Source organism: Vanacampus margaritifer, chromosome 12 (assembly GCF_051991255.1).
Source record: "Vanacampus margaritifer isolate UIUO_Vmar chromosome 12, RoL_Vmar_1.0, whole genome shotgun sequence".
NCBI lineage: Eukaryota > Metazoa > Chordata > Actinopteri > Syngnathiformes > Syngnathidae > Vanacampus > Vanacampus margaritifer.
Genome location: NC_135443.1, coordinates 6,916,816 through 6,942,133, shown reverse-complemented (window position 1 = coordinate 6,942,133; position 25,318 = coordinate 6,916,816). Strand labels below are relative to the sequence as shown.

Sequence of the window (25,318 nt, the reverse complement as noted above, 5' to 3'; positions counted from 1 at the left end):
TTTCTCAAACTTAATGTTTGTTACTGTAAATATTATTATTATTATTATTAAAGAATATTATAAAAAGCAAGACATGAAATAATCAACAAAAAAATGAAAATAGATATGTCAAATAATGCAACATAATCATAAACAATTAAAACATAATGATGTTTTATACTGGTATTTCCCAAACTTTGTGCCACCTTAAAAAAAATATTCTTTAAAAACAAGACAGAGTAACTACTGCTACTGTAACATTATAAACAGATTGAACAATATCACTTAAATACGGGAACACCAAAAAAAAAAAAAAGACTCCTAAAAGCTTAAAACTGTGTTGCACATAAATCTTAAATAAATAATACAGTATATGTGAATACATCTTTAAAAACAAAACGTTTTTAAGGATTTGGGGAAATTGAAATTGAAGTTCAATACAATTTCAAAACTAAAAACAACTGAATTGTTGAGGAATTGTGCTAAGGGGTCGATCCTTTTGCGTACCACTAGTTGGCGCTCACACATCCCTAGTAGTCACTGTAAGAGCGTAATGTGGAATTTCAATGACAAGCACATTCAATAAGATAATTATATAGGCAATATTTAAGATAATTACATTGAAAACAGACATTTTTAATTTGAAATATAAAATGTTAGAAATATAAAATGTTAGTTTTTATTCAAAGAAAAACATACTTTAATTTTATTTATTTTTTTCCTTGCAGCAGCATCGCTTTAAGATGACCTGTTTTTGTAACACTGAGGGATGGATTTTCAAGAGTCCAGGTTAGCATACGACCCTCAGGTCATATACAGGATAGATGACCTGGTTTTCCAGTCAAGGTGCGAGGCGCCCGAAAGCCCAGCGGAATGTAATAAGGTAGTGCAAAGGTGTGTCTTTTCATACACATCCAACGCTTCTTAACTCTTCTGACCATTTCACCTTCCACACACCCTCGCACAATTTAAAGCCGCCTCATGCTACATTTGCTGTAGGATTTTCTACTTTATACTTTCCCATTTGGAGATGAAGAGAAGTGTCTGCTTTGTGTTTGTCCTGGTGATCTGCTTCCACGGCTGCCGGGGCGAACCCCCGGGGACCGGCCCGGGAAAGGCGCCGCATCTGATTTTCATCATGGCGGACGACCAGGGGTACGGTGACATCGGATACCACGGCTCGGACATCCGCACGCCCGTCTTGGATCAGCTGGCGGCGGAGGGGGTGAAACTGGAAAATTATTACGTTCAACCAATATGCTCGCCCTCTCGTAGTCAACTCATGACAGGACGGTCAGTAACTCCCATGTTTTTTAAAATTTTTATTTATCAGTATTACCATGCCATAGGAGCCTCGTCTTAAGTTGCAAAAAACAATATGAGTCATATTCTTGCTTCAAATTGTTTATTGTCACCCTCAGCGGAAGTTTACTGTCAAACTAAACAGAAAACAAACAGAATTGCACGTTATTTATTTAAGTAAGAACACGAATTCGCCTCACGAAAGTCAGATAGCTCATTGCTAACACACATTGCAAAAAGCCATAAGGCCGTTAACAAAACTAGCATCTACTGCTTGATGTGGTGTTGCATCAGATACAGTATTTGAACACAAACTGTGCAAATAATGTATTATTATTTTTCAAATTTTAATTTTTTGAAAAAATACTGAACTTTATATACAGTTTTTTTCAATAGTTTTCTGAAAATGTTTTTTGGGGGGGGTAGGGGGCCGTAATTTAGTTTTTTTTCCATTTCCCTGTTTTTTTCGGGAAAAAAATATTGAATGTGTACCACCATTTTTTTTTTTAAGATTTTTGTTGTCTGTCAATTATGCACATTCTCACTGTTTGTGGGTAATACGGACAAAACATTATTATGTTTTCGAACCCCTTTCAAAATGTATAATTTGAAGTAAAATTACAAATACATTATAGAATTTTGTCCATTTCCTGTTTTTGTGATTTGTTTCCATTTTTATTTTATACATTTCCTATATTTTTTTACGTTATATTTTCCCACATCCTAATATGTATTTTCTTACGTTTTTTATATGAATGTAAGTTTTCTTTTAATGTAACGAAACAGTTATTATTTTTAGTTATTTAGTTTAGTAATATTCTTAGGTGTGTTTCATGTATAAACCGTGTGTATTTTGGAACAAGTTTATATTTATTTTTAAAATGTTCTTTTCACATATTTTTTATATATTAATTTAGATTTTTTTTTTCAAACTATGTATTTATTTATTTATTTATTTTATTTTAAACCCATTTTAAATCTGTTAATAAATATTTTATAAATATTTTCTTTTTCTTTTTTTTTTGTTTACTTCTAGTTGTCAAAGTCTACCATGCTCACTCAGTATTACCTAAATTGCTGTATATCACAGCACTTTTGAAATTTCTATACCCTATAATAACCCTTCTGTAAAATATACCCTTATTTGTATTTCCCCAACTCATCTCACCAAGCTTGTCTTTTCTTGTCAGCTACCAAATTCACACCGGCCTGCAGCATTCAATCATCCGTCCACGTCAACCCCTCTGCCTCCCCGCTGACGTCCCCACCCTGCCCGAGCGGCTGTCGGAGGCAGGTTATGCCACGCACATGGTGGGGAAATGGCACCTGGGCTTCTGCAGGCCCGGCTGCTCGCCCATGGAACGAGGCTTCCGCAGCTTCCTGGGCACGCTCACCGGTAGCGGAGACCACTTCTCTTATCAGAGCTGCGACAATGCCGAAGCTTGTGGATTTGACCTGCATGACGGAGATAGGCCGGCCTGGGACATGGCGGGAAATTACTCCACTCTGCTTTACATCGACAGGTGAGAGTCACAGTAACCTTAGAAAGTCTTTCTTGGAAATCCTCACTTGAAATGACCCCTATTTCCCAACAGAGTAAAGCAGATCCTGCGAAGTCACGACTCGGGCACGCCCCTCTTCCTCTACCTTTCACTCCAGGCCGCCCACACACCCCTGCAGGCACCCGACCGTTTCCTGGACTTGTACTCGCCCCAGGGCAATCGCATCCGGCGTCACTACGCGGCCATGCTCAGCTGCCTGGACCACGGCGTCGGTGAAGTCGTCGACCAGTTAAAGGCGAGTGGTCTTTATGAAAATTCAGTTGTGATTTACTCGTCCGACAACGGGGGTCAGCCTCTGAGCGGAGGGAGCAACTGGCCGCTTCGGGGCGGCAAAGGGACGTACTGGGAAGGCGGCATCCGGGCGGTGGGTTTTGTCCACAGTCCCCTCCTGAAGACCAAGGGCGCGGTCAGCAAGGCGCTCATCCATGTTTCTGATTGGTACCCGACATTGTTGTCCCTGGCTGGCAGCCCGCAGTTCCACCAGGGCCTGGACGGTCACGACATTTGGGGCGCCATCAGTGAAGGACTCCCCTCACCTCGCACCGAAATCCTCTTCAACATCGACCCGGTCTCCAGGAAACCCGGGGAGCCCTACGACAAGGCCTTGGTGCTCAACGGCTTCGGGATCTGGGACACGGCAGTTAGGGCGGCGATCCGCGCCGGGGATTGGAAGCTTCTGACGGGAAACGTGGGCGACGGCGACTGGACGCCGCCGCAGGCCTTCACGGACGGTCCGGAGCGCTGGCAGGGGCTGGAGAAGCGTCGCAATGAGGTGGGCAAGTCGGTATGGCTGTTCAACGTCTCCTCCGACCCTTACGAGAGGTGTGACATGGCCCAAGCTCGGCCGGAGATCGTCAAGCATCTCCTGACCAGGCTGGCGGAGTACAATCGGACAGCGGTGGTGCCGAGAAACCCACCGGATGACCCCATGGCAGACCCCGAGCTGCACGGCGGGGTGTGGGGACCCTGGCTTGGACTGGAGGGCCAAGAAGAACAAGATGGTGATAGGGGGGGCAGGAAAATCAAGGGGACACGAGTGAAGCAATGCAAGTTGTGCAAATTAAGAGCGCTCTTTAAAAAGGTGAGGTCGCGTCTGCAAAAAAACGCCGTGTTCTTCTGAGGACTACAATTCTTTCTGCTACAGCCAAAGACTTTTACGGAGACCTTACAATGTATAACCAAAATGTATTGATTTAGTCATTGGGTAAGAAGTACTATATTTTACACTTGAGATATAAATGACAGTGCTTAACAAATTAGACCAACACAAATCGGTTTCTTCTAGAGAAAATTTTGATCACCATTGGTTGGATGGCTAGGTACTAGTAGGTAGGTAGGTAGGTAGGTAGGTAGGTAGGTAGGGAGCAACAATATGCAAAAATTGTCTGAGTTGTTTGGGTGGGTAGATAGATAGGTAGGTAGGTCAAATAGGTAGATCAGGTAGGTAGATTAGGTAGGCAGGCAGGTAGGTTGCTTGGTTGGTTGGTAAGTAGGTAGTGAGAACAATTACAAAAAATATGTTAGTTAGTTAATTAGTTAGTTAGTTAGTTCGTTGGTAAGAAGATAGTGAGAATGATTACAAAAATATGTGAGTTAGTTAGTTAGTTAGTATGCAAGATTAGGACCAAAAATTCACAGTTTGTTAGCTAGTGAGCAGTAATTCCAAAGATCACAGGCACGGCTACTGAGTTAATTAGCTGCCTAGTTGGCAATGTCTAGTTAGTTTAATAATGATCAGGATTACCCCAAAATACATAACTAATACCTTTCTTTCATAGCAGTTAGTTAGTTAGTTAGTTAGTTAGCATAATTTTTGCAAAGATGCATAATCAGTCTCTAGAGGAAAAGGTTTTTGTTGTTGCCAGTCAGTCAGTCAGGTAGTTTATTCCAAAAGTGTTTAAAAAAATAGTTAACCATCCAGAGCTCACAAACAACGAAAGAGTCCACATTAAAGCACTTCATGATGCCAGATGGTATTTTTATGACTTGCAGTCAAATAAATGTGTTAAGCGCTGTAAATCTCAGTATTCTCCTTCCATGTATGGCATATTTCAACAAGCAATGCAAACATGTTATACTATGTACTTATTACTGAAGTCTGCTTAAAAAATCTATCTAAAATCTTAAAATACATTCCTGGTACTCGGATGAAGAAATACTTCAGGGTTGATTTCCCTCCGTGTCATCATCCCCATGTCAACCACGTAGACCCCAAGATGACATGAAGACAATGCCGCCTTCTTGCTATGCCCCGAAGATCTGAGTTACAACTGCCCACAAAAGCAACGCCACTCGTATACATTTGTGTGGCGTCGTCATCAATCCCACACATGATACAGTAACAGCTACAGTTTAAGATGACTCCCGTCTGGCTTGTTTTTAAATATTCAGCTGTCCTCATTTCGCCATTTCTGATCAACTCCCCCGTCAAACTCCCACTATCAGTCCCTCAGCGACCCTCTCTGCAATTCCCCTCTGCCTCCCTCGTCCTACTCACTTTTGCGTTCCACGCAGATCCACGAGGCGCTCTTTAATAATCGAGGTATGTACTGTATGTGTCATATCAGCAACAAATGTACAGTAAATTAATGACCAAAGCCCTTATTTTACTTCCACGCCCATTGAATTTAAAGTGCCATTTTGTCCCATTTATATGGTGGTACACATAGTATATATCCTGTATGTGTTTATATCCAGTATTTTATACACATTGTAGTGCATGGACCAGACATAAAGTCACTTTTTTTAACCATAAAAATGTTTATTTGGCACAAGGGTCATTTTTTCCCCTCTACAGTGCCCCCTGCTGGATATTTAAAAAGTGCAATTCTTCCAATGGCAAAAGGTAAATTCTATCATTTATATTTTGCTTTTATTTAATAGAATCTATTAACTGAAATACTTAAAATAATGCATATTTTGCAGTACTACCAAAAAAAAAACTCATTCTTAAAGTGACGATGATTATGATTTTTGCAGTTTTAGTAGCAGTAGTAGCTTTTATAATAATAATTTGTTCCAGTGCAGTACTTTTAAACTTTAGTACAGTATTAGTATTTTGGAAGTATTTGGAAGAAAAAGGTCATTTTTTTCCCCCCTCTACAGTGCCCCCTGCTGGATATTTAAAAAGTGCAATTCTTCCAATGGCAAAAGGTAAATTCTATCATTTATATTTTGCTTTTATTTAATAGAGTCTATTAACTGAAATACTTAAAATAATGCATATTTTGCAGTACTACCAAAAAAAAAAACTCATTCTTAAAGTGACGATGATTATGATTGTTGTAGTTTTAGTAGCAGTAGTAGCTTTTATAATAATAATTTGTTCCAGTGCAGTACTTTTAAACTTTAGTACAGTATTAGTATTTTGGAAGTATTTGGAAGAAAAAGGTCATTTTTTTCCCCCCTCTACAGTGCCCCCTGCTGGATATTTAAAAAGTGCAATTCTTCCAATGGCAAAAGGTAAATTCTATCATTTATATTTTGCTTTTATTTAATAGAGTCTATTAACTGAAATACTTAAAATAATGCATATTTTGCAGTACTACCAAAAAAAAAACCTCATTCTTAAAGTGACGAGGATTATGATTTTTGCAGTTTTAGTAGCAGTAGTAGCTTTTATAATAATAATTTGTTCCAGTGCAGTACTTTTAAACTTTAGTACAGTATTAGTATTTTTTTTTTTTTTATTTGGAAGAAAAAGGTTATTTTGCTTATTAATTTGTTTATTATGGGTAGTAGTAATAGTTGCATCATTTAAAATAATTATGTATCTGTAAAATAAATTCATGATCATTTCTACTGCCTTTATAATGAGGCATCCATTTTGACTAGAAATGGTTCCAACACAACGTATTTCTTCACCACTGCAAACTGCAACCACAAAAATAAAGAATTGTTCAATTAGTTTTTTTTTTTTTTTTTTTGAAGTGATTCTGATTCTGTTTGGAAGGACGAAAAGACTGAGACTTGCAAGTCGGGGATGCCCACGCGAGCCTCTTCCAGTCTGCCGCGGACGGCCTGTGGAAATAAAGCACCGTCACATGCTGTAAATCACCAAGGAGGTGTCACACGAACGCATGCCCACTCACACACCAACACACACACACACACTGGCGGGAAACAATGCATCCGCTACGTGGGAGGGAGCTGTCGTACCCATTGTCGGCTGATGCGCATTTAAACGTAACTGCCGCCTTCTCCTTGCGATGCTCATTTGGTCAAGATGGCTGCATTAATCTTGGTTATTGATTGATTATTTTTCTGCATAGAGAATTGGATGAGAAACAACATTGACTTATGCTAACATGCTAATTCACTGGCACCCAAGCTAAAGCACGATTCACTTTCGGAGTCGTCTATCAATCTCTGAACGTCACTTTCTGGGATGATGGCCCAAGTTTTAAGAAAAGTGCTGAGTGCAATAATAGAATGTGCCAAAAATGGGGGGAAAAATCAATTAAGACCAGATCATATATGTTAATCAGAGTTAGCACGGGGACGTCAATTTCTGCTATTTTGACCCTCTTGTGTGTCTTGACTGAGGACGCATCCAAAAAAAAAAACGGAGCAAAGCCTTTTGCGTTGTCAGCGAAAGGAAAGAGGAAAAGCGTCCCAACGGCGGGCGGCCGCCAAGCAAGCTGCTAACATTCTTGCCTAGTGACTCATTCCCCTTTGGCCTCGGCAACACTGCGCTTTCTGTTACCCTTGCGTCATCGCCGCCAGGAAGTTTAACGCAAAGGGAAGCGCCACACGTTATGGGATAGCAGCGCACGGACGACGTCCACTCAGCTGGACATTTGATGACGAGTTGATATAATAGATCAGCTGTGGTGACCCAAAACTTTTGTAAACTATTGCCTATCGTCTAGCAAAAAAAAAGAAACAAGGGCAGGCAGGAGGAAGAATGTTCTTATCAGTGAACTTACTGACTCACTCGGCTGTCATTCCATCTGCAGTCACGTGACTTCGAATTTCTGTATTTATTTTTTTTTTCGCGCTGCTTTGCTGCATGTGTACTCGTGCATGACTTGCGAGTGACCTCATCCCGCCCTGCAGACAGATGATCTATATGTGGAAATGATTATTTTATTCCGGTTTATGGTGCATATAGTGTAGAACATTACAAGTGCACTATTATTTTCCTCTACTGAAGAATTGAAAATGAAATGTAGTGGAAATGTCTTTTATTGGAAACCGTTTCCAGGAGAGAAGAAAAATTCCAGCTATAGAGATGGTCGTAGTGATCGTCCTCCTAGGAAAGTCTTTTCATTTTCTTTTATTTAAGAAGAGTCCAAATGTTAGGAAAACATTGAAAATGGCATTGCAACCCAGGCGGTGCACTATGGTAGGGATTAACCGATTAACGGATTTTGGGCATTTTGACAAATATCGGTCAAAATCTGATGGCCGATAAAAAGTAAAGCTAAAACTATTTTAATCTCAGGGAACTATTTATTTAAATATTCAGTTAGCTTTAAAAGATATGCTGCTGACCCTCGTTAATTTCTGATTTATTTTTTATTTTTATATATTAAAACAAAGAAATGTAAAAGTTTATGATTTCAGGTATTTTCACATTTTGGAAAAATCATATTTAATATTTAAGTTTCCTTTTAACTTCTAAGACTTCTTAAGATACTGATAACCTTGAAGCTCCCTGAACTTTTTTTTTTTAGACGTTTAAAATGAAGTCTATTGTCTTGGACAAAAAAAAAACATTTTGAAAAGTCTGGAACTGTGTTCAATAAGCAGTAATGCAGCTAGAATTTTTTTTTAATTTGACTCCAATATCCCCCCCTCACCTATTTTTTGTATTATTATTTTTTTTTTTACTGATAATGAATATCAGCTTCAAATATCGGTTATCGGCCTCCTTGACTACTAATAATCCATATCGGCCCTGAAAAAAACATACAAGTTAATTTTTATTGTCTCTGCTCCAGCACTGCTGGCTACAGACACGCTCAAAACGTTTAGTTTTTTTTTTTTTTGCTCGTAATGGTGTGAAGAGTAAAAGCATAAAAAGAGGCAGATGGGTACAAGCGGTCAGAGGGAGGGAGGCCTGGTTTGTTTAGCGCCTCACAGCCATTCGGGGTGATGCTAATGCTTTGTGACACTACAGCGACCGGGCGTTTCTCGTATACCGAGCCGAGACATAAATTAGCGCAACAACTGTGTCATTATGGGGTTATTGCCACATTTGGGAGTGTTACGAGCTAGTCCCCGCGCTAATGTACTGTACTTCTCAGCAGCGTGCTCTCAAGAGGGCCTTTAACTATCCCAATTTTCTGTCTCATTGTAATGATTTTTATGGCTCTATTTACCAGAAAGTGTTGGTTATATTATGTCCTCTTTTCTTAAGGTGCTTATGCTATGCAAATATTTTAGGTGAGAGCAAACTGAAAGGATCGCACATTATTCAGGGGTCTCGTCTTGATGTCAGTGCAGCAAAACATTAAAATATTGCGGCATTCATCTGAGCTCGTTCAAAGGAGGACTCATCAGCTGATCTCTAGTCAGATTAGTGTGGTTTAACAGGAGAGTAGCAAGGCTCAAACTGACCCTAGAGCTGCTTTTCATTTTAAACCATTGAATTACACTACTACTGGAATAGAGGAGCTCGGTTAGAGAGGTCTTACTCTGACTAGTATTTGCTTTCTCCAAGCAGAGATGTTGGCGGAGACATGATGAGACTTTCAAGTCCTTCCTTCACATGTTTATTTCGAACATACATTTTTATTTTTAAAAAAAACAACATAATTGATGATATTCTAAGAATTTATAGGTTTCTCTCAAACAAGATGTGATGCAATTCAAGGACAGTTCAATTTTAAAGTGAAACAATCCAATTCGGTTCGATCAAGTGAGATTTCGATTTGGTTCGATACTGCATGGCTCAGTTGAAGAGTTTCTTGTTGTCATCTTACTTACATATGAGTCAACTTGTCAGCACTCTAAATTAGAGCTTTACCTAACGATTATTTCAGTAAGTGATTCATATGTTGATTTTTTTTTCCCGATTAATGAATTAAAATAAATAAATACAATAAATGTTTACATTTCCAGCCTTTTGGCCATTATTTCAAATTGACAGTGCTCACTTATTGTAAATTAATCATGATTTGGTTACTGATTTGATCTGTAACGTGAGGTAAATGGGCAAAAATGTTGATCATTTTTAATTAAAAGCAGTTGTTTTGTTTTGGTTCAAACCAAAGACAATCAGTCTGCTTTCAAAGAGGACTACAGAAATCCGACAAAATTTACTGTTGAGGAGCTGAAATTCCAAGCATTTGGACAATTTCAAATTTAAAAAAGACATCTAAACGATTCATTGACGATCAAAAATCAAAAATAAATAAATACATTTGATAAACGATTAGTTGTCAATTAATCAATTAACAGTTGCACCTCTACTCTAAATGATATATATCTCTCCAGTAAAAGTCAATTGGTTTTGTATCCTGATATAAAGTGAAATGTTTCGATTTAATGCCACCACTAGCTTCATGCTAGGCAAGCTAACAAAGTCGAGGTGTTATTATAACCCTTTTAGCACCGGATATTTGGACACAAAGTATAGAACAACACATGTAGAAGAATAATATCACATAAATCACAGGCATTCATATTTAAGCCATGTGAAAAATGACTATAATTGCAGATTTTTGAGTCATTGTTGGTGTGCGTGTGACTATTGTACTGCCCCCGGTGGCCAAGAAAGGCAGTGTTTAATGATTTACATTCCATTTCATTATTACTCTGTTTTTTAATATAATAATTTATAATAATTTACCATTTTAAAAAAACTCAGGACACTTTTTTCTTTTTCCTTTTTTTTTTACGAGCGTGGTAACGTAATCAATCAAACTCGCACTGCTGCCTCTTTGCGCTCATAGAAGATCTCGGTCTGCTCAAGCTCCTCGCCCCTCCCCTCCCCTCGCGCGGAGCTCAAGCCTTGTGTGCTCTCCCTCCAGCCTTCCCAACCTAGCAGCCTCCCGACCATCCAGCCTGCACGATACCCCCCCCTTGTCCCCTCCAACATGGCTACGGTGGTCACCTCGACCCGCTTCACGGATGAATACCAGCTGTACGAGGAACTCGGGAAGTAAGCGACCTCTTCTTTTCCCCTCTTCCTTCCTCTCTCTCGCTCTCTCTGTTTCTCTCCGCGCTCCATCTTGTTCATCGCGCGCGCGCCTTGTTGAGCGTTGCTTTGCTCTTTAATCCCCAATCGTGGCGTTTAAAGGTGCATTGCGCCATGTTTGGCTTCTCAAACAGACGCTGAACTTGGTTGTGAAGCCCCCGCCGCCGCTCTAACACGCTCCCCGGACACCCCCCCCCCACCTCCCCACTGGGTGCACAACCTGCATGGTTGCATCCTCTCTTCTGCACACGCACCATGCTGTTTTTTTTTTTTTTTTGGGGTAGCGTTACATGACATTTTGCATGTTTTGGGCATTACACGACCCTGCCGCTGCACCCTTTCGTGTGCGTTTGTGTGTGTGTGTGATGACTACACAAACACGAGCAGGCTGCAAAGCTGCTGTCTTAATCTCTCCGCACCTCCATTAGCAGCAGCAAGCGTGCCTTTAAACGCAAGCAGGCCAGTGTAATGTAGTGGCTACTTGTTGTACAGCAATTCTCCTGTTGACAGCCGGCGTGCTCATCGAAGGCAGGGAATGAAACCAACAAGTCGTTCAGTGACGCCTAATTGACTTTCAGAATCGTTTTTCACCCCCCCCCCCCCCCATGGGAAATAATGGAAAGTCAGTAAATCTGTGGCAGGGTCAAACTCTCTCCCAGCCGATGATCATAAATTGTGCAGGTCATGTTCTTAACGGCCGTACAATTGTAAGAAGTTCCCATTAAATAGGTTGAGCGCTTAAAAAAAAAAAAACTCAATAGAATGTTCTCATTGGAAATAATGTAAAGTCAGTTGATCCATTCCAGGGTCAAACTCTCTACCATCTACTTTTTTTTTTTAATTGTATACATGACATTTTATATTTGTGATAGTCATACATGTGCATGCAAAATAAATTAACTCATTCACTGCCATTGACGATTAAAATTGTCCCAAAAACATTTTAACTATTTCTATCAGTTTAACTTTTTTTTCTACTTTTTTTAAACAAGAGTAGGAAAACCTAGAATTGTTTTTTTTGTACATTTACAACAGATATAAAATGTGTGATTAATCGTGAGTTAACTATGCGATTAATTACGATTAAACATTTTAATCACCTGACGCCCCTAATTTTTAATAACCATCTCGCCAAGAAATTACATTTTTTTATTGTAATTAATCGCATGACTTCACTACTTAACTCATGATTAATCACACATTTTATATCCGTTCTAAATGTACAATAAAAAAAAAAATCTCTAGGTTTTCATACTCTTGTTAACAAAAGTGGGGGGAAAAATGTTAAACTAATAGAAATAGTTCAAATGAATTTTTGACGTTTATAGCCGTCAATGGCAGTGAATGAGTTAAGAATTGTAAAAATAAATTTAAATTAAAATAATTACAGAGGATAATAATTACTCAAAACTGCAAATCACGTTTGTTGACTTAACACTTGGCAGCAAATCTCAAAGTGCAGTACAGGCAACGGTAAAAAGCAATACAATCAAACAACAGATAAAAGGGGAAAAATCTATTTTTAAAAAGTCAATAGATACATTTGGATAAAGTAAAGCAGGGAAAGCTTTTTTTTTTTAAAGGAAGGTAACAAAAATACAATAACAAATTTTCCCCAAAACAAATTAGTTTAAAATCATTCAATCTGTTCCATGATCAAACACTACAAATGACTCAATAACGTGCAGTAACAATAATAATCATCATTCTTTGCAGAGGATAAAGAATTGTCAATACTGAAGTATGCTCTGCCTACCTGTGTTCAAAATGCAGTTCGTTTAAAGATTTAGAAGTTCTACTGCAACGATCAAATTAGCTTTGTTAGCCCGTGCATGCTGTTTTGCATTGTGTGTTAGCTTTAAGCTAGCAGACGTTTGTAAGGCATTCTCACATAACCTCCACTTCCTGTTCTATAATTGTCATCACGCTTTCCGCTTGGCCTTTCACTGACACTCTTATGTGGTGCGATTGTTGCAAAAAGCCAAAGAAAAAGCGAAACCAACTTCCCATGAGTGTCTGTTTTGGGTGTGAGTGCTTCCCTTTTGCGCGTATGTTAGTCACGCCGTGCTTATTATGTGACACTCGGATTGTTCATTTGCCGCCTCCAGGGGCGCCTTCTCGGTGGTGAGGCGCTGCGTGAAGAAGTCGACGGGGCAGGAGTACGCCGCCAAAATCATCAACACCAAAAAGCTGTCGGCCAGAGGTGAGTCACCGATCGCGTTTCCTCCAGTGGAATCCTTGAAAAGCAGCCCGTTCCTCAGCCCACTTTCCTCAACAGCTACGAGACAATTGACTGAGTTACGAAGGCTCCGTTTACATGCCAGGTTTCGAGAGTTAAAGTGGACAAATGATGAAGAATAGTGATATCTAGATATGTGTCACAATTGTATCCATATTTTAAAGCGGCTTGATTCTGATCTCAAATGTCACTTGAGCTATGTCGTGTAAATGCAGCCTTCAAGTCGCACGCAAAAAGTGAGGTTCCCTGCTAGCTTTTTTGTTGTGGTTGTTCTTGGCCTCTCTTGCGTACACATTTGCTTGACATTTGATCCCAAAATACTTCTTTCATGCTGGGAACAGCGCAGTTCGCTCGGCGCTCGTTATTGTGTTGAAACAGGCTTGAAATTAAGGTAAAAAAAAAAAAAAGACTCGCTAACAGACAGGTGGTGTAGTAAGCATGCCGGGCCAGTAGGTGGCGATGTCACCTTGTAAGTATGTATGTATCGCAAACATTTTGTCTTTCTTTCACGTATTTTCTGTCCTTCCTCTTTGGCATGGAGTATTGCTGTTGCCATAAAAAAAAAAAAAGTGGTGATAAGGTGATTATTCTAAAGCTAATTGAAGCTTTATTTAGGTCAATCAGAGGATTAAATGGTGGCATGTGTGTGCTAACTCCCATTTTAAGTGGGATTGGTTAATATATATACAGGCTGAAGTGATGATTGTGAAAGATATCAGCAAGATTGTCTCCGCTTTTTTCTTTTATGAGCTCACTGTCTCACACGCACAAAGGTTGTGTCTCCCTGGTGCGCGTGCACACTTTTTATTACTTCTCAAGATCCGCAATAAATCATCTAAATAAAAACGCCTCTGTTAGCGCTCGCTAACATATTTATCCATAAAGTCTGATTACTGCCGCCGTACGTCTCATGTGTGCACGTTCCATCTTATAAACACACACACACACACTCAAGTCAGATTTTTTTTTAATAATGTTTTATATGAATATTGAATTTTTATTTCTTTTTTTTTCTTTCTAGAGAAAAAAAAATATATATGAATATTGATATTGCATCGTGCACGCTCACATTCACAAACTGCGTAATCCACGTGGCAATAACACAATGCCAAGAAATTGCCAAATGTGCAAAACGGGGTGACGCTGTTATGATCTACACACTTAAGCCCCTTTCACCCTGCCTGTAAAAATTTAGCAATAAACAGAAAGGGCAAGCCAGAGATAGAAAAAAAGAGAAACGGACAGAAGTGACAGAAAAAAGAAGGTAGAGCAAGAGGGGAAAAAAGAGAAAGTCTGAGGAAAAAAAGAGAGGAAATAAAAGTTGAGAGAAAAGGAAACGACACCGTAAGGGAAAGAAAAGAGCGCTCTAAAAACAGTTGTGTCAAATGGGTCAAAAAGGGACTGACCCAACTGTTTGCGTCATTCATTTAATCCAACTGTTTTTAGACTGAGTGAAAGAAAAGCAACAGGGAGAGAAAAGACAAGGCTCGGCTCTCAGGATCTTACATCATTTGCCAACGTTTTCAGGCTCCGATTGTGTTCCAATAATTCCCACTTATGCTTACTTGGAACATTCATGTGTGACATCCATCAACTATTTAAACTTGCTTGCGGCCTTGCGACCCGCAGCCTGTGAGCCAAAAAAAGCCACGTGTGCTGAAACCACACGCGGAAATACAATTTGTCAAAACGAAAGAGGAATGGAAAGCCTTCCTCACTTCCTTTTATGCGACGCTATCGTTTCAATCTGACCGCTGTTTATGTTCAAGTCATCTTCTCCACTTCCCGCCATTAGTGACTGTGAGAAACTTTACTTCTTTGTTCTACAGAAAAGTGTGACTGATAGTGTAGATAGTAAACTAACATGATAACCAGACTTGAAATCCACCCTGATTAAAACATTTTTTTTTTAATGCTTGCCTAAAAATCAGTATCATTAATTGCCACGTTTTTGTTTAATGTGAATGCTAATGCTAAAAACAAAGCTAACATAGAAACAAGCTTCAACGGTAGTGATTAATCATTCATTGTACTCGTTAAATTTTGGAATCTTGTTTTAAATTGGGTTTATCGGCTTGACTTGACGCTTTACGGTGTATGTCGGGATCGTCGTTGTTCCGCTTACGTCCTAGTAGGTATCGTGTTTCTTATAGCTGTAGACTGTTTAAAAAAAAAAAAAATCAAGCAAAAATTACATGCGGTTATCAGTCATAGAAAATACAATTAAAGCTGCCTAGTAAATACCATATACCATAAAGTTCAGACTTACAGATGCATAAATTGTTACAATTATCATACGATTGGTCGGGAGTAGTCAGTCATTCCTCGATCAAAACGAAAAACGTTAGCCATCTGTAAAAAAAAAAATAAAAATGAAGAAGAGGTCAGTACCACCACGTCTGTAAAACATGAACGAATGACCTTTTTGTCCATTTTGGGGCTATCTCGTCTTTCTTACCACGTGAGCCACTGAAACTGTCTTATCTCTCCAATGCCAACGATCAATATCGTCATCCGTCTGTTTTGTCCTCCATGAACCAGGAAGTAGCAAAACAGATGGACAAACAAACCCAAATACAAAGCTGTAAGAATTATTTTCACTTTTATGAACAGTTCAGCCTTGGTGGAGGTCTTTGCTATACTGTAGGTAGTTTCTAGCAGTTATATTGTATCTAATGGTGGCCTAAGACTTTTGCTCACTGTATGTTTATATAAATCTATCCAAATATTGATTCAACTGTATTTCCCATCATCTGCGTTCACATTTGAGTACCTGGCTGGTGTTTTCTCAAAGGGTGGATGTTTGATTAGCCTGGTTCAAACACGCCTACTTATTTACACAGTATATCATCCTCCGTCACTCTCGCTCACTTCATGAATGGCTTCTTTATACTCCTTTTTTAATCTTTATGCCACTACATTTGGGACTACTTAAACCATTTCATCTGGGGAAGTCTGAATGCTAATGCTAAAAACAAAGCTAACAGCAAGGCATGTTCCAGTAGCCAGTCGTTCCTGAATTCTTACAAACCTCGGAATAGGGTTTTAATCTGTCTTAATTTACTCTCCCAACTAAGGCTAATGCTAAAAACAACGCTAACAACGGAAAAACTGTTTGAGGTCACTGTAGGGGCTAATCGAATACTTCGTAGGCTTATGACCAGTCGGGAGCAACTAGTCATTTAGACGACTAGCAACCAGGTTGAAATCACTTGACTTTTCCACATCTATGGAATCTGAATGCTAATGCTAAAGGCAAAGCTAAGAACAAAACAAGCTTCAGCTGTATGAGATCACTGTAGGGTCCACAGGAATTCCATTGTATGACCTGTCCAGAGCAACCAGTATCGAACCCTTTGTTGTTTAAAACAAAATGTTTGTAGACCGTCAAAACCAATCAATTAAAAGTCGTTTCCGTCCAATGTGCTCTCTGAAAACGTCTATAAAAACGAATAATAACGTTGTTTGCACCGTTTGTGTTCTCGGAATGCTAATGCTAAAATGAATGCTAACAACAAACCAACACTTGCCCTTATAATGTCTTGTAACTGCTTATGTTTGCTAATGCTAACGTTGCTAAGTGAAAAACAATCCAAATGCTAACTTCCCTGGTGAATGTAAATATTAACACACTGGCTAAATGCTCCAGTTTGTATGTCATTAGCCTCAAGCAGTCTGTAGTCAAGTAGTCTCATATAGTAAATCTAATACAACTGGAGCTTGTCAGTGTTTTTTATTTATTTATATATATCAGTTCTGGCTTTATACGAGGCACTTTCAGCAGTATGCTTTTCTACTTTTCCTCAGTGAAGCTCTTAGAAGCCCGGAGGCTGAAAAACATCCCGCCATATTATCCGCGACTCATCGCGCTCGTTTAATCACCTCATTTCATTGCCATCTTTCGTCCCAGTGGTGGCTTGGCGGTGGAAAGGAATCATGTCACCCTCCTTCTACATTTCGATACTTTGTGACTGTATAATGCCGTTTAATTTAATGGTAGATTTAAAAAAAAAAAAATACATTCAAGAAATCAACTTGGTATTTTTTATGTATAAATAATAGAGAATTACATTTAAAAATATATTTTTTTTATAGAAAAAAAAATATTAGAAAATTATAAACATTCTTTTTTTTTTTTTTTTACAAAATTAAATATCTATTTTCATTTCCAAGTATTTTTATTTAAAAAAAAGTGTGTTATTATCAGCAAATTAAAACTGGTAGATTATTAAAATTTTGTTTTAAAATTACAGTATTTTTTTTTTAATTAAATCTAAAAAAAAAAAAATTGCTTTATGTAAACTTACTCTTTTCAATTGTGAAAGAAAAATAAACTTTTGTTTAATATATACTGCATGCATATATATATATATATATATATATATATATATATATATATATATATATATATAATGTATTATTATAATTAATCGTAAGAATACAACATTTATATTTATTTTTGGGTAAAAATAATTAGTTTTTAATCAAAAAAAATATTAGGAAAATGTGTTTTTTACTTAAGGAATTCCGTTTGTTGTATTTAAAAATATTACAATAAAAACTACAAAACAATATTAAATTCAACAGCCTTTTCGAATATTTTTCAATTAAAAACATCTAGAATGTTTAGACATATTTGTTTTACTTTATTAAGAAAATCTGAATCATTTATCAAACTTTTGTTTTAAAATTTGTATTCATTTGATTATAAACCTGTATAATTTTAGTAATTTATTTTTCTAATTAATTTAATCGTTATTACTTACCAAATATCACAAAAATATACATATTACATCTATTTGATATTTAAAAAAAAAAATAAAAAATCAAACAATAAAAATATAAAAACTTAAAGTGTTTGTTTTTTTTGCTATATATTCTGTGTATCGTAAAACACTGGCAAGTCATGTCAAAGTCGTTGCCCACCTGACGCAAGTAAATTGACGTTAGCGGGGGAGGCAGCACTGCTCATTTTTCAAAGACGCCTCTTGTCGGCATCCGCATATCCATCTGTCCTGCCCACACATTCAAGAAAGGCAACGAGGAGGAGGAGGAGGCTTGATGGATAAACCAATACGATGATGTCTTCCCATTAATCAATCTCGTTGGTCTAAGTGCTGTCTGTGTGTGCCTGAGAGTGTGCGACTCATAAAGCTGTAAAAGGATGTGCATCATGTGGGCGCGGTTGCAGTTTGCCTCCCTAAAACAACATTAATGATGCAAAGTGAAGGCGAAACTTTTTCCGCGTTACCATCAAAGCCCACTCGCCTTGTTTTATTACCGATAAGTTACTTTGAAGCAGACTTATACAAACTTTTTAACCCCTTCAACATGCCTGCCAAACTGTTCAAACAAGGTTGCTTTCGGCCTATCACAAACCTGCAAATTGTTTCATCTACGTCTTGCTTATATTTAAGTTTAATGTTATGAAATGAATCTGATCGTAATTAGGTATTGAAAAATAGACCTTTGATGATTCAGTAATTGTTGTCTTTTGTGTTGTACGCACACAACGGCCTCGCAGTCTCTCATGTTTCCGAGCGGCGAATCAGTCATTCAAGTGTCTGTGAGCCGCTCTCACCCAAGGCCTCCTGTCATCCCCGGCGTAATAAAGCCGTCACGGTGAGCCAGCGTTGGGGAAAAAAAAATAGCCTTCTTTTTTCTCAGGCCCGGGCACGTTTCTAAGAATACGAGCGGTCGAAAATGGACCAATTATAGCGCAGACGGGAAGGTTGTGGAATGTCAGCTTTGATTGCTCTGCCCCGAACAAGACGGTCAGATGAAAAACACGCGGTGACGGCGGCCCTCTTGGAATGGGAGCCAGAGGGCACGTTTGTTGGGGTCAAAATGGATTTGGACCGTGCTGGAATGTGATGTAAAGACTAGGCTAGTTGTGTTTATATTATGCATCTCTGTGTAGTTGTTATTCATAAAAAAAGATGTCTGTGCTGTGAAGGCTTGATTTTTTCCACTGCCTCTCTGTATCTTGCTGTGGAGGAAGGAAGTGTTTCCCACTTTTCCTGCCAATGTTTTTCCAGTCGGAACATTTGAACAAGCACAAGAAGCCTTCCGTGACTGCTCTGGGTGACTTCCCCAGTTTTCATGATCACTCGGTCTTCTTGTCCTACAACTAGAATTGTGGAAATAAATCTTTGGTCCTTCCTCGGGTCTCCCGATGGCCTCACGGCTCTGGCTGGGTTCTGAAGTGTTTGGTTTAGGTGAACGGGATGGGATTTTTTAATAGGTTTTAGGTGAACTAATGAATACACACTCACACGCACGCACATGCACATACAGATACTCACCCACATACAAAATAAAAAAAATAAAATAAAAAATAGAATTGTGGGAATATATCTAGTTTATTTACATATAACTCTTTACAAATTGCTCAATTGGCCAGAAGTCAAAAAATATTTGGGAAAAATCTTGTTACTTTTTTCACATTGTAACAGCCAAAATTTAAAATTGATTAAAATTTATTTTAAAACATCTGTTGAAAATTTTTGATTTGCCCAAACTTTCCCACAAATTAATCTTTAAAAAAAAATTTTTTTTTATTAAGTAATAGTATAGAAATCTGATCTACGAACTTAAATTTCATAGCCACACGCTTTCTCTCACTTTTCCCCGTACACATTTTGTTGTTACATCTGGATTCTAAAATGACTTGAACGAAACATTTGCATTCAATACATTCTCATATACAGCTGTAGCTTGTAGCATCACAAAAATGTGTGATTAAACGGACCCCTACCCTTGTAATGCTTTATTCATAGGCTCGGTATGTGCCATAAACATGCATCTGCACACACGCGCAAACATGCTGGGTCATCCTCTCCTCCCCATTAGAATCATTAACAGACAATGATTATATTAAAGCCAAACCCACCCACAAGACTAATTTCACTAAGTGCAAAAAGGCATTTGCCGGAGTGTGTGCAAACACAATAAGCGGCCGTCTGTCCCTCCACATGTGCAAGCTCAACAAAAGTCCGAAAAGCTGCTAGCCTTTTAGCTGATCTGCCTCGCTAAGTGTCTTTTGGACACAAAATGGACCTATTGGGACGTCTGTCCGTAGCACTTACTGGAAAATAGAAATTAATGGGAATATATGATGAGTCGGGGTGGAGAATTTGTATTATTCTCGTAATATTGTGATGGTGTCTTGCAACAAAACTTAAGAGTTCTATCTTGTATAGAAGTAAACACGGATGTCTTTTTCTATCTTCAGATCACCAGAAATTGGAGCGGGAGGCAAGAATCTGTCGTCTGCTCAAACATCCAAACATTGGTGAGTTGTTTGAAAACTCAAGCAGGTCAAAAAAAAAAAGGGGAGGGGGGGTAATCTGCACCCCCCCCCCGACTCCTCCCTAGAACTGCCACTGAAATTGAAGCAAAAAATTGTCAACAAAGTTGTTGTATATTAGTCAGTGATTGACATACTGACTGACTTTCATGACATGCCAATCAACATACACACACATCGTCTAAAAACAAATCTGCTTCCCATTTGTCTTCTTCACTAGTTCGACTTCATGACAGCATTTCAGAGGAGGGTTTCCATTACCTCATCTTTGACTTGTAAGTAAACGCATTCACTGGATGTTGCATTTTTTTTTACCGTGAATTACACTAGAATCAAGAATAAATCAATTCAATGAAGACAAAATCATTGCTTAATATGCTTAGCAATACAGCTAGTACAGTGCCGATATGACACCCTAGTGGCCAGGAGAGGTACAATAAATCTAACAGGGCACTTGGTAAGTGCTTTGATGCTTTGACATCATTGACAAAATAGTGCTAATTATATTTAATTAAGGGAGAATCAATGTAATCAACATGTGGGGAAAAGGGAAGGGATTAAACGTGACTTGTATCAATTGTTAAGAAATTTACAAAAAGTTCGAAAATAGTTTCTTGTTGTATTCATGGAGCATTTTGTGTCAAATTTGGGGATTAAAAAAAAATTAATCGATTTTGGATTGTGACTGTAAAAGCTAAATACTGTAGGATGAGATCTGAGATTTCAGTGAAGAAATTGGCATAAAGTTTGATCATGCTTGTTTAATTTGTATTTGTGGAGCATTTTGTGTTGATTTTTTAGTAAATAGATAGATTTAATCCATTATGGAACACGGCTAGAAAGGAGTGGCAACTTTATAGGCAGGGATTATTTATTTATTTATTTAATGTAGGTTTTCCCAAAACCTTTTCCATTTTCTCTTTATGCAATAGTGCGGAAAATATTTTAACCATCGTTATTTGAATATTTATTTCTTTTTTTTAGTTTATTTTGCAACAATAAACGTTTGATTGTCACACATTTATCCCTATAAACAGGGATGTGATTTTTCTGCTAATTCGCGGAATTCCGCTTTTTTTATCTCCCCCCAAAAAAAAAAATCCGTTTTTTTTATTATTTTTTTATTTTTTTATAGTAGTTCATTGTGTATGCACATGACTCCGACAGATAACATCTTCTGCTATAACAAAGACATTTGTGGTATGCTCTAATATGAGTTACTTTTCATTTGGTCATGATACAATTATTTGTTCATGAAATTTGAACTCTTCAACATTATTTATGTGTTAACTTAGTAATCACATTAGTTAGATATGATGATATTCTCAGTGATAGTTTTTAAAAGCAAAGGCAGTCCAATGTTTTTGAATGTGACTGATTTTGAGTTGACTAAAACTGCCATTTTATATGGGATAGTTCAATATACATTGAAAATTTATGCTGTTGTTTTGTCTATTTCTTTGTCATGTGAGTGCATTGAAAGTACTTAAAAACACGGAAAACCCATGAGCTCCGGGGGGGCTTCGCTGGACCTAGCTGGGTGCCAGCGGCCCCCAGACCCCCGGCTAAATTTTCAGATAATTTCACTTTGGTCAAATCACATCCCTGTATAAAAGCTACTATAGTGAACGTAATATTCATGTAAAGTGTACATAAAGTCAAATGAAGTGTCTTTCTTAATTACATGTTTGTATATACAGTAATTTTAATTAGTTTGCTTAACTCGTTCACTCGCAGCCATTTTCACTGAAGCAACCCCCTTCACTCCCGACTGTTTTACTGAATTTTGACAGATTTTGCAAGGCTCACAGAATATTGTGTTCTATTGCTATAAAAACATGAAACCTACCAAAAGAAAGATTGAAGTCTCTTCTTTCATCAGGAATAAAAAGTCTTTTTCTATTTGTTTCCGTTTTGCAGCAATTAGCATTAGAATATAGCTAAGTTTCAGTTTCTAAGTATTTAGAATCCAAGTTAATTTTCTTATCAAATATGGCATATGTTAAATGGATTCCTATACTGATATTAGTGTATGTGCGTGCATTTGTTTGTAGGGTCACTGGCGGGGAGCTGTTTGAGGACATTGTCGCCAGGGAGTATTACAGCGAGGCAGACGCCAGGTACTTTTGATTGATATCCTCGTTTTATTTATGATTCCTTTGCATGTTCTTGTTTTTTTGCTTCCTGGCACCGTGTGAGTATGCGGTTCTCTAAATGCCATTTTATGAATAATTCATGAAGTGCTGGAATCGTAGTTTGGGGCTTGTTGACGAGCATTACCACACATGCGCTCGGAACACACACACACACACATACAGAAAACGACATCATCTGTTCGAAAAAAGGGAGACAGAAAATCGGCTCACATGGCCTATGAAGGACTTTTTTTTTTTTCCTTCCCTTGTTGTCAAGTATGATTAATAAGGGCAGAAAAACACAGCCCAGACAAGGTTTGATTCATTTTTCATCCAGCCCAACACGGCAAAACAGTTTCAACCTAATCTTGTGGAGAAAATACATTAAATTAACTCTAAATTAGCTCTGTGGTTTTTTTCCCTCTTTTTTTTTTGTGTTAATAGAAAACAAAATAACTTGACTAAATATCTGCTGTTGCGTTTGAAATCCTCAAATGTTTCAAAGTATGACTTGTGTGTGCAGTCACTGCATCAATCAGATCCTCGAGAGCGTGAGCCACATCCACCAACATGACATCGTGCATCGAGACCTGAAGGTAAAACTTGACCACATGATTCCTTTTCTCTCTCTGTGCCGACTCCCCGTGTTTTGTCTGCTGCACCCGTCCTTCTGCTCGCCTCCCTCTCTTCTGGATGAGCATGACGACAGCGGGACAGATGCTATTTTTGGCTCGCAATGACATGATGTCGGGTGACGATTTCACCCCACCTCCCGCCCAGGCGGAATTATTCACCCCCGACCGCATTCTGACCTCATCAGCTTTGTTGTGATGTACAAATAACACAGTAAGGATGGCAGACTACAATCCTTCCCTAATAAATCTTCAGTAGCCTCTTTCATACAGAGATTCCGCAAATTTGCTGCATCAGAGCCTAACGGAAAAGACGGTCTTTCGCTGTATGTGCGTTCAAGTGCATTCAAAGGCGTCTTTCACACAGATCTCTTAAAAAATTCAGAGCCACAACAGGAAAAAAAAATGTGTTTAGCTCTGCCTTTCACACAGAACCCAGCAAAATTTCACACAGAAATTTTCGATTGCCAGGTCGACTTGACTGAAAAATCTTTTTCTCACAGAAAAACTGGAAATTTTACATTACATTTAGCCATCTGTGTATTTCAAACAGCACCTAGCAAAATGTCACACGGTAATGTGCGTTTTCCAAAGTGACGTTCTTCAGACATTCAGAAAATTGCCACAACAGAAGATACAGCATTTCATAAGCTGTCTGTGCTTTTCACACAGAACTGAGTGAAATTTTACGCAGCAATTTGAGATTTATCATTTCAGGTTTGTAATTTTTGAGTGACTTTCTTCAGATATTCAGAATTATTTTTCACACAGAGCTACTGCAAATTTGTCAAAGCATTTAGTTGTTTGTTCTTTTCATAGAGAACCCAGTGAAATTACACACAGCAATTTGAGATTGTCAGGTCGACTTCCTTCAGACCTCCAGAAGCCTCTAATCACTCAGAGATTCTCCAAAATTGCACGTTAAAACCATTACAAACGATACCGTGGTTAGTTGTATGTGCCTTTCACACAGCACCCAGCGAAATTTCACATAATTTGTAATTGCCAGTTCGATTGACTTTAGACATTCAGGAGCCTCTTTCACAAGTCACATGACACCAGGGAAAGAAAAATTATTAATTGGGTCCAATTTTCCCTTAGGGGTGTACACACTTTTGTTGCCAGCTGTTTGGACATAAATGGCTATATGTTGAGATATTTTTAGTGGATAGTAAATTTACACTGTTATACTTTTAGCTATGCATTGACTAATATACACTGTAGCAAAATGTCATTTCTTCAATGTTGTTTCAAAAAAAGATAAAGTAATAAAATATTTATTTAGATTGGAGGAAGTGTAATCAGATAGCATTAATTGGGTCCAATTTTCCCTTAGGGGTGTACACACTTTTGTTGCCAGCTGTTTGGACATAAATGGCTATATGTTGAGATATTTTTAGTGGATAGTAAATTTACACTGTTATACTTTTAGCTATGCATTGACTAATATACACTGTAGCAAAATGTCATTTCTTCAATGTTGTTTCAAAAAAAGATAAAGTAATAAAATATTTATTTAGATGGGAGGAAGTGTAATCAGATAGCATTTGAGCCATAATTGCTCTATGATACCACCTGTTGATTGGACTATGAAATGCAAGCAGTGGTTTTCACCTACAAGAAGTCTAAACCTGTCCTCAGTTTGCTTCCCTATATCCGGGAGGACGTCTGGGCTGGGTTGCCATGGTAACCCTGGGGTGAGGTCACCCAGCTGCTGCAGTAGCGACTCATTACGTCACCTCCTATTTATCTAGCTCAATTTTGTCGGCTCTTTGCAGCATGGAAACGTGCGTTAGAAAGTCAACATGTTAAATGCACACCAATTAAACGCATAGTGACGTGTGTGCGTGTGTGTGTGTGTGTGTGTGCTTGTGCCTCCCCCAGCCAGAGAACCTTCTCCTAGCCAGTAAGATGAAGGGAGCAGCAGTCAAGCTGGCCGACTTCGGCCTAGCCATCGAAGTGCAGGGGGACCAGCAGGCCTGGTTCGGTAGGTCCAAAATCCTGGCAAAACTGC

At 38.4% G+C, this 25,318-nt stretch overlaps 2 protein-coding genes across 23 annotated transcripts in view; both read left to right on the top strand.

Moving 5' to 3' along the window:
* LOC144061504 (arylsulfatase I) overlaps positions 1-4,862 on the top strand; it is a 44,034-nt gene extending 39,172 nt beyond the window's left edge. For 8 of the 10 annotated variants that reach the window (XM_077582025.1, XM_077582024.1, XM_077582021.1 and 5 more), the window contains 4 exons: positions 708-873; positions 979-1,272; positions 2,472-2,804; positions 2,877-4,862. In XM_077582025.1, the coding sequence (XP_077438151.1) occupies positions 749-873; positions 979-1,272; positions 2,472-2,804; positions 2,877-3,963 (1,839 nt within the window). In that variant the 5' untranslated portion in view covers positions 708-748 and the 3' untranslated portion in view covers positions 3,964-4,862. The remainder of the gene's footprint in view (positions 1-707; positions 874-978; positions 1,273-2,471; positions 2,805-2,876) is intronic. The other 2 variants (XM_077582028.1, XM_077582027.1) reach the window with 2 other exon arrangements.
* Positions 4,863-6,789: 1,927 nt separating this feature from the next.
* Positions 6,790-25,318, top strand: part of camk2g2 (calcium/calmodulin-dependent protein kinase (CaM kinase) II gamma 2) — a 34,286-nt gene continuing 15,757 nt past the window's right edge. For 4 of the 13 annotated variants that reach the window (XM_077582042.1, XM_077582041.1, XM_077582038.1 and 1 more), the window contains exons 1-7: positions 10,213-10,953; positions 13,098-13,192; positions 20,463-20,522; positions 20,758-20,812; positions 22,592-22,657; positions 23,196-23,268; positions 25,189-25,291. In XM_077582042.1, the coding sequence (XP_077438168.1) occupies positions 10,889-10,953; positions 13,098-13,192; positions 20,463-20,522; positions 20,758-20,812; positions 22,592-22,657; positions 23,196-23,268; positions 25,189-25,291 (517 nt within the window). In that variant the 5' untranslated portion in view covers positions 10,213-10,888. Of the gene's footprint in view, positions 6,908-10,208; positions 10,954-13,097; positions 13,193-20,462; positions 20,523-20,757; positions 20,813-22,591; positions 22,658-23,195; positions 23,269-25,188; positions 25,292-25,318 lie in introns of those variants that run through there. The other 9 variants (XM_077582036.1, XM_077582035.1, XM_077582033.1 and 6 more) reach the window with 5 other exon arrangements.